The 10,623-nt window shown below is 44.6% G+C and overlaps 4 protein-coding genes across 4 annotated transcripts, besides 8 other annotated features; all 4 read right to left on the reverse strand.

Annotated features, from left to right (window-relative positions):
* Positions 1-2,448: a sequence feature (heterozygous, non-Esmeraldo-like haplotype).
* On the reverse strand, positions 1-5,278 carry Tc00.1047053511159.7 (neurobeachin/beige protein, putative; the record flags this gene model as incomplete). The annotated part of the gene is made up of 1 exon (XM_801383.1): positions 1-5,278. A coding segment is annotated over one exon (5,278 nt), but the record flags the coding sequence as incomplete, so codon positions are not given.
* Positions 2,449-2,630: a sequence feature (areas merged during assembly that could not be assigned to a particular haplotype. This can correspond to areas where the two haplotypes were merged or to regions with more than two copies in the genome that were merged during assembly.).
* Positions 2,631-2,817: a sequence feature (areas merged during assembly that could not be assigned to a particular haplotype. This can correspond to areas where the two haplotypes were merged or to regions with more than two copies in the genome that were merged during assembly.).
* Positions 2,818-10,623: a sequence feature (heterozygous, non-Esmeraldo-like haplotype).
* Positions 5,290-5,314: a microsatellite.
* Positions 5,556-8,405, reverse strand: Tc00.1047053511159.14 (hypothetical protein, conserved; the record flags this gene model as incomplete). Its single annotated transcript, XM_801384.1, has 1 exon — positions 5,556-8,405. The coding sequence occupies one exon, from the start codon at positions 8,403-8,405 to the stop codon at positions 5,556-5,558; it is 2,850 nt and encodes a 949-aa protein (XP_806477.1).
* Positions 8,419-8,438: a microsatellite.
* Tc00.1047053511159.20 (origin recognition complex subunit 1 (ORC1), putative) lies at positions 8,576-9,928 on the reverse strand (the record flags this gene model as incomplete). The annotated part of the gene is made up of 1 exon (XM_801381.1): positions 8,576-9,928. One exon carries the CDS (start codon positions 9,926-9,928, stop codon positions 8,576-8,578), a length of 1,353 nt encoding a protein of 450 aa, XP_806474.1.
* Positions 9,990-10,011: a microsatellite.
* Positions 10,016-10,057: a microsatellite.
* Tc00.1047053511159.30 (hypothetical protein, conserved) lies at positions 10,176-10,577 on the reverse strand (the record flags this gene model as incomplete). Its single annotated transcript, XM_801382.1, has 1 exon — positions 10,176-10,577. The coding sequence occupies one exon, from the start codon at positions 10,575-10,577 to the stop codon at positions 10,176-10,178; it is 402 nt and encodes a 133-aa protein (XP_806475.1).

Below are 10,623 nucleotides of genomic sequence, written 5' to 3' on the forward strand. Positions count from 1 at the left end.
AAAGCATCACAATGTCTGCATTGGAGCGGATAAAAGAAAAATAATCGTCCACAAGCGACAGGGAGCAGCCACGCTTTGAGAGAACGGCAAACATGTGAAAGCACGGCGCACCAAAGCAATTCAAAAACATTCCTGTTCTATTGAGATCCATCTCACCTACACGCGCATGTTCGTTTTCGCCCCTTATTGGAAGCGTCTGGAAAATAACCCGTATTGCATCGCGCAGCAGATGTTTACAAGTAGCATCTTCTGAACCCCATGAGACTTTAATCATCTGCACCGCCGTGGCCGTGAGTAGCTCAATAAAAGGCTCCATCACGGCAGACCCTTCACTTGCCACAGTGGGAAAAATGCCAATCAAGTAACTTGGTATCGGCTCCACTAAACACTCACCACCCTCAGCACCGCAAAGAAGGTCACGTGAGGATAACCCTTTATTTTCAACGACTTCGCGCAAAAGCTGCATAATCTGCATCTGAAAGGCGGTTGGCAGATGCAAAAAAAGCGCAAGGAGAAATGAAACGAGGGCCTGTACTCGCCCTGTTTCGCCCAATTTTGCGCCTTGCCGAACCACATCCGTAATTATGTCAAGCTCCTTCTTAGAGAGACAAGGAGAATCTGGAAAAGTCGCCTTTCGGGTCAAGTACACATCTACCGCGGCAACAATTTGCTCTCGCGGTATCAGCAAGTATGAAAACAAGGGGAGGGCCTTGCACCGCACCATCTCATCCGAACATTTCAAGAGGGCCACAACACTGGAAACAAGAAATTTATCTTCTTTCAACTTCCCAGGGTCACTCGTCCTCATGACACTATGGACAACATTCAGTAGTCCAACCGCCCATTCCACAAGAACCAACTGAGGTGTCTCGTTACCCATAAACAGGCAGATGACGGCCTGTACGATTTTTCTCAGATGAGAAGTCCTCCAACATAAGGCGGTCACAAAGCTCATCGCGCAACCAATAATAGAAGTGTCCCAGTTACCATTAGTGTGACCCGCAAAATGCATGAGAAGATGCATAAGAAATTTCTCCAAGGCATAACACCCATTCACCCCAAATTGAGAATTTGCTCCAAACCGAAGAATTTGACTATTGACAGAACCGTACTGAGGATCCACTGCGTATTTTTCTAATTTGCATAGCACCATGCGAAACGCATCGGCGTCTTGAGACCATAATGTAAAGTCAAGCATAAGCGATAAGAGGTCTGCCCTCACAATTAAACAATGTCCAACGGCTTCAAACAATGAAGCCGCAATTTTCTCCGATATTGCTATACGAGCATGCAGCATTGCTCTTAGTAGAACTACAAGGTGTCGACCTCCATGCGATGGTGTTGGGCACAACAGACTTTCCGGTGAGTGTCCAAGTATAATGGCGCATACACATTCCCACACCTCTTCAAACGCTTTTGAATGTGGCGCCTGCAACGAAGCCAGCCAGGCAAAAAACGGAATCCCCCCAACAGCATCCAGAGCAGAATAAATCGGCGTCACGGAATGAAATCGTGGACCGTTTGCTTCCACCCACATGCTTCCAAAGAGGCGAATATTTTCCTCGTCAGTGGAGAGTCTAAGAGAGACCAGTGTCACGGATCCAATCTTCGTCAGGCGGTGAACCGCTGGACTCCATGACGTTACATCCGCATCTTGTCGTTCAGCCATGTCACCGGAAAGTCCACGACGCTCCGGCTGTGTCACTAGGCAGAGTTCACCACCAAAAACACCCACAACGACAGGCAAATATTCCTTGCTGCGGTAATTACCAAACGGAAAAGGGGCTCTGGAAAACCGAACTTGACCCTTCGTGTTAGGAATTCCGCTTCGTATCCACACTGCTGAGAGCAACATAAGTTCCTCCGTAAGCTTCCCTTCTTCCCGTTCCATTACGTTCGCCAAGGTGGGATATAGGTCAATGACAAAATTTCTGTCCATGAAAGAAAGGGAAAAAAGATTATCGCTCCCCATCACAAACAGAGATGTCTTTTCCAACTTGGATAAGGGACCCGCAAACATTCCGAGAGACCCAAAGAGTAATTGTTGCGGGCAGGCATCGGTAGATGCACAAGAGGCACCCAAGCAGACTGAATACACTTTCCACGGCCGACGATCCACCCTTCCCAATACGCCAAGAGAAATCTCAATACAGAGGGTTGCCTCAGTTGAAGATGAAACGGCATCATGAGAAGCAGCATGTAACGAAATTCTGATATCCATGCGGAGTTTTGTATAAATTGATGTTTTTGCCCGATGCCCCAAAAGTACTGACATTGAAACCATACACCACTTCTCCCTCGGAACTTTTATGAATGGTACAGGGACAGTCTTTGAAGTTTGACCCCGATTTCCCTGCAACACGACTCTCAGACTTAACCCACCCCCGTCGGAGAGAACCAACAGTAACGAAAGATTATTTCGATCCATAAAAAGTGATAACAAAACAAAATCAGCGTCTTCTACGGACAGGGGCGTACTTTTCTCCACGAGAAACCAAAGTACGGCTGAAATACACTTTCTGCCCTTTGGAACGGTCAGATTGATCGGTATGTCTACTCCACCATAGAGCCCCATATCACTCTTGAGGCGTTGTATGGCAGTCATCTGGCATCCTGTTACGGTCGGGAAGCCAACAGATATTCCCCAAAAAGACATCGGCTGAGAACTTGGAGTGGAATTCTGCAACATCTTCTTCCATGCTGAAAGTACAGTTGTGGTGGCCACATTTTCATACTCCACAGAATCCACCGTGCGTCTACGCAAACACATTTGTATCAAGAAAAGCAGTGCATTATGACTAAAGCCGCATGCACCCAACTTCTGTGTAACTGTGACGAGTTGTTGAATACATTTTCTCATGCATCCTTCATCCCCTGCAATTGTCACCGCCAATATCTCTGACAACAGTGTTACCGTCCTTCTCTCCGCCAGGGCGTAAATGTTTTCCAAGAAGTTGGAGTAAATATCAAGAAGAAGATATATTATTGACGCTCCTAGTAAAGCTTGCTCTGCCGTTTGCGATTGTCGATAGAGCACTTTAAACAAACTTTGGAGATACTCGGGAAAGACAATACGTTGCTTCTCACACGCAAATAAATCGTCCCCGTAGGAAGTGCAAAGTTTCCACCCAGATGTTAAATCCTGACGTGTCACAGAAACGTCAATACAGGGCTCCTTTGAAGCTTGAATTTCGCCCAAAAGAACAAAAGAGCTAACTGAGCACATTCCCAGAAATGCCCGGGTAATAATAGATGTATACAATCGGCACTGAAGAAACGGTCCGGCGACAATGATTTCTTCAAGCTTACGAGAAAGAACTATTCTGGATTTCTCTGGGGCATTTACATGAAGAAGACTTATAAGATGCGTTACAAGTAATAAAAAATCACACATAAGAAGATACCTCTGCTGCGGCTGCTGCTCCGTCACGCACGCATCCCTCTGATGACGGTGGTAGGCGCTCATTTCATCATACAATGCGCAAAAATCAAAGTTCCTCAACTTTAAACAAAAGATGGAGCCCATACTCACACAAAGGTCTCTAAAGCAAACTAATATACTCTCAACTTCCGTCAGATCAAACACTCGTGCAGCTGAACATAGATTTACAGACCGTATACATGTCTGTAACGCCCAACAACTGGTTATGATAGATCCGATGGACTCAAAGTTTGTCTGAGTGAGCAGCCGCTGCAATGATTTTTGAATTTTTAACTCACCCTCTCGGAACTGCACCATTACAAGAGACAATAAATCGGCAGACTCCAGAAGAAGTCTCGGTCCATTCTTCGCCTCAGTTTGCATCAAGTCAACGATAGTATCGGAAATCCGTAAAAACCTTCCTTGCAGGGAAGGCACCCTTGTACAAACCTCCTTTAACAACTCGATCACCAACTGAATTTCACCTGGGCTAGATAAATATTGAAGTCGTTTACTAAGTTCTTCAAACAGCCCTGCGGAAACGAGCTTGGTGAAAAAAAACGTTTCATTCCCAAGGCCGGCCAACAGAGTGAGGGTTTGAATAGTATACCGCAGAGTCCTCGTGTTGGGACCCGAGGCAAGCTCCACTACAAGAGCGCAAAGCCGAAAGCCTCCATTTTTTTGTTTTACGTACCTCGTCTGCGAGGCACATACCATCAGGCACAGACGCACTATGGTCGCTATCACACTTCCCAAACCCACTTCGTCCATCTCAGAGCAGTAATACATATATCGCCTTAGCACATCCACCATATCCCCACTAACAAGCCCAGCCGCCACAATGTCAGCGTTACCGATGCGAATTGCACAGGTGAGGAGTCGGGAAAGGTAATAAAATAACAAACGCCGACGTTTCATGGCTACAAGAGCGGCCCGCACAAGAAGCCTAAGTCCGAACAAGCCCAATGTGGATTTATAAACTGATGGATCCGGCTCCATTTCTTCCATTTCCCAATGAAAAGACATGAGGTAGATGTAAAGCGAGTGACAAGGCAATCTTCCACTATCAGGAAGCGAAAGGAAAAGACAAAGAATATCAAACAGCAGTGTGCTCTTCTCACACAGGGGAGCGCTTAAGTCTTCGTTCATGCTGCACCATTGAATAATGGTCGATAGGCACTTCGCTGGACCATCGAAATTGGCAAAATCCTCCACCCACATTTTGGTCAACTGAGAAGTGCCCAGCAGTATCTGAACTATGCCTCGGAACCCAAAAAGAGAGACATCTTGCCGATCTAAAGGGGTTTGGGCAAGTGAATTAAGAAGCAACTGCATCGGTGAGAGCCTCATGCGGGTTAGGAGAGTACAACTCCTCGCATCCGACAACAAAAGCAAAATGGTCCGCACGTATGAATTTAAACAGGCGCGATGAAGGTTTAACCCTCCATCAAGCAAAGGAATTCTTACCAAAAGTGTAAAAAAGGCAAACAATCCAGCGTCAGTGCTCCCGTCGAGAGTAATTTGGCGCATACACTCAAAAGCATTCGCTTCAGCGGCAAGCTCTACCACTCGCATATAATCTTCAAGAATGGTACTTTCAGACGCAAGAGAATGTAGTCGTGAACGTGATCCCAGAGCTTCTACTACAAGATTAAGCAGCTGCGTCCTTCTAAGTGCATCCCAGGCGCGTGTTTGGTTAAAAGAGCTCATTAGCATCTGTCGGAGCAGATGTACCGTGCGTCTTTCCAATTCAAAGTTGAGAGGAGTGAATCGTAGCCGCACACATGAAACAAAAAAACTATTTAGGACATTACCTTCGTTCAAAGAAAAAGAATCATCCTCGCATTTTCCACCCATTCTGTCGCCCTAAAAAAAAAAAAAAAAGAAAAAAAATAGTGCTAATGAAAAGGCCGCACCACCCAAAGCAATATATATATATATTCATAACCGAATGTCCAACCACCCACTCCCCAAAAACGACGCAACACCCAAAAAATATGAGCACACATTTCTTTTTTTTTTTTTTGTGTGTGTGTCTGCGGTCCGGTAATAAAAGGAAAAGTGAAAAACAAACAAACAAACAAAGGGATTTTCTCCACAACAAAACACACACCAAAAAATGATGATTCTTTGATCATTGCTTTTTCTTCTTTTTAGCCAACTCCAATTCCAACTTCTGTATTTCTGCAGTGCGTTTGTTCTGTGAGAGGCAACGCACCACCTTGTCCACTACCGCCTGCTTAATGGCAACGTCACCATGCTCTTTTCGCAATGTTTGGAAAAGAGCTAAAGTTGCGCTCCAACTATGACTATGCACAGCGTTAATGCCCAACGTATAGATCATAGGTGGTAACTTTTTGGACCCTCCTCTCGCACACTTGATGAGTTCCAACGCCTCTTCCCACATACCAATCTTGCCGTAGAGGGAAAGCATTACGGAGTGTGTGTTGGAGTCTCGCGCGGATATTTCCGTCTGACTATAGAACTCAATGGCCTCTTGCGATCGCCCACACCTCATCAGGCTACTCAGCACCGCATTGTTCGTTGTTGCATTGACTTGTACGCCTCTCTGTTTCATGGAACTGTAGATGGACTGGACCACCTCTACCTTCTCTACCGAGGCACTAAGGGCACAGTTATAAAACAGAGTTAGCGTATCGGCATCAGCTGTTTTCGCCAATGCTGGAAAGCTTGAATTTATCAACATGAGTGCCTTCATCCAATTTCGATCCTTGGCGCATTGAAGCATGGCCTCAGACGAGATCTCACTTCCCGCCGTTAAAGCCCCTGTTGCTTCTGTGGGTGCTGTTGCTTTTGTAGATCCAACGCCCGACCCCGATGTTTTGTCACCCAGCTGCAATTTGCTAACTGTTTGTTCTGAGAGAGGGGGTCGTCCCTCCGCCTGGAGGGCATCGTTTACAAAAGCAACAGCCTGGGGAAGCGCTGTTGCTACAGGCACGTGGTCCTTATAGAAGTCTGCTAATTCTACAATTTCCTTCTGCATATTATTTTCATGCAACAAAGGAAGCAGTTTTCGAAGTGTAAATCTGGCTTTGAAAATAGGTGCCTTCTTTACGATGGAAACTGTTGATCGCAACGTCTCTCTCGTTTTGGAAGCTCTTGCCATGGCGACGGCGGCTAACAGGTGTGCTGGGCGAATTCCAGTCTTCTTCTCTTGCTTTTCAATTTCTCGGAACAAAACCTGCGGGTTCTCCGGGTCAAACGTCTTCCAACAGACAGCGGCAAGAATCGCTGGATCCTCTGGATTAAGTCCCCGCTTGCGAATTTCATCCAGCACATCTTTTATATTCTCAGTCGGAGTGATTCGAAGCAACTCGGCATAGATCGCTTCATCCACATGATTTGAGGCGATGAGCTGTAAGATCATTTGTCGTCTGTGAGCACCCTTTTCCATTTTCGCCAGCTGGAGCTTGTGCACCTTCCCAAATCGTTCAAAAGCGGCAAGTGTTCCAGATACAAATTCCTTCACACTCTTCGCTGCGTCTTTATCCAGGAAGGAGGCAGAAAACAAAAGCCTTAATTCATGAAGGCCTGTCTTATCATTGAAACGCTTCTGCGAGTTGCCAACAAGTTCAACAGCCTCTTGCCACGATCCAGCGCTAACCAGCAATGAAATAGCCTTTGCCACCGTGTAAAAATCCAAGGTGTCCTTCACGCTGCTTGGAGCAGAGTGATAAAGCTGAAGGAATGCCTCCCCAACGCAGTGGCGTAGCTCAAACTTGACAACCTCATCGTGCAGTCTTCTTTGCTTCAACTCCTTCAATAGAGCTGATCTCACTATCTCCCTCTGCTCTAGTGGGACATATCTGAGTCGACTTTCCATGATGCGAACAGCTTGTTTGAGCGCAGAGCTGGACGCGCCTGAAATGGAAACCAGTTGCCCAAAAGATTTAAAACATGCTTCCCACTGATTGGAAAAATACATTTTTTCAATCATGCATGCCGTTAAATCGGTCTGTCCCACTGTTTTCTTTGCCACTGTCGTTCTATGCTGAACCCATTCATCTCCCAGCGTTTTGTGTTCCTCCTCTCGTTTCATGGCAAGTCGTTCTTTTTCTGCGTTTTCTTGAGACTTTCGCAATTGCTCTATTTCCCGCTCGCGTTGAAGTTCCCATGCGTCAACTGACATGGCTCCACTTTTTACAGGTTCAACATGCGGAACCTTTGCGCTTGGTTCCTTTGCAGAAATTGGCACCGTGATTTTTGGCTTTACAATTTTCTCCGGGACATGCACAACCTTTTCAAAAAGTGTGGCCAAATCATGCTCAGCCAAAAATGACGGTTTCTGTGCGGAGACAACAGTGGTTTCAAAAAGGGGTTTCTCCTCAACAATCGTGGCCTTTGGTGGTTTGACGATGGTCGCCACATCCCTAATTTCTTCTTGCTTCTCCGTATCTGCCGCCTCCATCTTCATTACAACTAATGGCATCGCACTTGCATCGGGCGATGAGACCTTCGTCTTCCTGAGCTCCGTAACAAAATCCAAGGTGGGCACCACACGGTTACTAATTAAAGACTCTGAGTGGGAGGTTTTTGTATGTGCCACCGTCTCTTTGGGCCTAGCTGGTTGTACACCTGGAGTTTTCCCTTCATTGGTAATAAAGTCCAAGGGGGGCACGTTCTCAGTGTGTGGCTTTACCGCGATTGAGACGTCCTTTTTTTTTGGAGGCTGGCGTGGGATGTCAATTAACGGAACTCGCTTTGCGATGCTAGTAGAATTCCTGATGATATTCGGTTTCGGAGTTCGCTGAGTGGCCAAAAATTCCGCAACTTTATATGATACACTTCCCAATGATCCACCCTTTTTTTGGCTTTGAGACTGAATCCTTTTTAACTGCTGTGCATAACGCTTACTTGTCTCGCCTAGTGGCTCCACCGCGCCCACCTTCTTTGCAGAGTCAAATAGAATTCTGGCTGCGGTTGCAAAATGGGAGCCTCCAGCTCCTCCGTGGGGTGAGACCATCACTATTCAGTGAATATATATATATATATATATGAAATAGAAAAAAAAGGCAATACAGAAAAACAGAGAAAATCAAAGTCACCACCAATCAACAACAAAAAGAAAAAACACTCAATGCCGGTATGCACATAGCATAAAACAAAATCTATTTTCTATGGCCTTTAGATATATTAAGTTTTGAAGAGTGGATTTATCCCTTCGCCAAATACGTCGTGTAATTGACACGCATCCAATACTGTAGGAAATGGTTGCAACATTGGCACATACGCTTTTTCTGTGGCCTCAAGAAGATTTTGCGCCGTCTTCACAGGAATACGTTCTTCTCCTATTGAAACATCAATCAAAGCCACTTCTCGCAGCATTTCCACAATGTCCAAATAAGCCCCATAGGTTAAATCAACAGTATGAGGCTCACCGAGAGAAGCACTGTAGATTTGTTGGGCCCTTTTCGTTGATAAAAACAAACTATCCAAAGATAAACGACAATCACTTGGGCTCGATCGAAACAATTTATTCGTCTCATGGGCTACAACAGCCACACTGATAAAAAGTATGGGCAGCCTAATAGTTTGAATAAATTCTACAAAGCGGTCATGAAATATTTGTCGAACAACCGCATGAACATCTTTAACAGTCAACAAAACATCTTGTGCTTCAGGAACACGATAACCCTCTTCCAATTTCATCATGAGACCACACACAGCAGACGACGCAGACTGTAATAGGCGTCTCACATCTCCATAATGGGAAGCTGTCTGGTTACATAAATAATTGATGGCTTTCTCAGCAAATAATGTTGGTTTAATTTTGCCAACTCTTCTCAAAAGAATTTCTTTCAGTTCAGAGAAGCTATAAGGTTCAAAAACCAATCTTTTAGTGATATCCAGTCGACTTCTTGTCTTTGCATCTGCTGCCAAGTCCATACTGTTGGAAATTGTAACGAGTTTGCAAAACGCAAAAGGGAAACTCAACCAGTCCACTATTCTAAAAAACGCCTTGTTATGTCTTTTTAAAACCTTATAGACTTCATCAATAACAATAACACACAAAGGAGTTGAGGCGCCACCCCAACCCTGTCTAAAACGCTTTTCGATTAATGCGGCACACTGATCAGGTAAGCAATTTTCAGTGTGCCCAAGACGAGCTTTGCTTAGATGAGAGTTTAATGTCCAGTATATATCTGAGTTCTTCTGAATCACGTAGCCGTTAAGAAATACCGCCGTCGGCTTCCTTCCTGGAGGAGCAGATTGAGCAAGAAGAGTGAGCGCATGATTGACAGAAGCAGTTTTCCCCGTCCCGGGCATACCAAAAATCTGCATGACAGGATGGACACTGTCGTTCAAAAATTCCACAATGGCACTCAAATGTGCATCTCGGCAAGTAAGCTCTTTTGCTGCCGCGGTACTAGATACACTCAATGCAGCAACACCTGCACGAAGAGCTGCAATGATCTTTTTGGTTTCATCCTCCCTTCTACGCTTCATACAATTTTCACCAAAAACCAAAATGACTCGTGAATTCATAAATATATATGTTTTTTTCGTTTGTTTTTTTTGGGAGAAAAGAAGATTATTGTAATCAATCAAAAAAAAAAAAAAAAAAAAAATGAGAATAAGAATAAAATAATAATAATAATATAGTAATAACAATAAACTCAAAAAATATATGGCCTCTTTCTACTCACATGGAATGTAATATAAGAATGCCATTTCAGACAACAAAAGGAAGAAATAAACAAATAAAAAATGCTAATTTGAACGTGAGTAACGCTCAAAAGAATTTCGATAGTCCAAAAGTGTGCCATAATGATCGGTTCTTGAGTTGCTTGTCCGAAGTTACCAGACGAATCTTCCCATTATCAACAAAATAAATTTCACGCCATGTAGGAAGAATTCCCAGACCTTTGAATCCACTGTTTCCATGCTCAAACATTCCACGATCCCACTTAAACTTTCGCTGAAAGGTATTTTCATCTATTTTCTCAATTGGAACTGGATCTAAATAACCCTTTTTCACAAACCTAGCCTCGTCCCTTAATAATTCTAGCACATTCTCACCGTGATGCATCCCACCCCAAGGACACCCCAGAGCCGCTCCAGGTGCAAGCATTTCGTAGGCTTCTTCTCCATGACCATCCCGACGGAGAGAGAGAAATTGTTCAACCACTTCCATTTGTATACACTCAAATCTAGTATACCAAGAGAAAATAAATAATGAC

This window comes from Trypanosoma cruzi, genomic scaffold, assembly GCF_000209065.1.
Source record: "Trypanosoma cruzi strain CL Brener 1047053517061 genomic scaffold, whole genome shotgun sequence".
Classification (NCBI taxonomy): Eukaryota; Euglenozoa; class Kinetoplastea; order Trypanosomatida; family Trypanosomatidae; genus Trypanosoma; species Trypanosoma cruzi.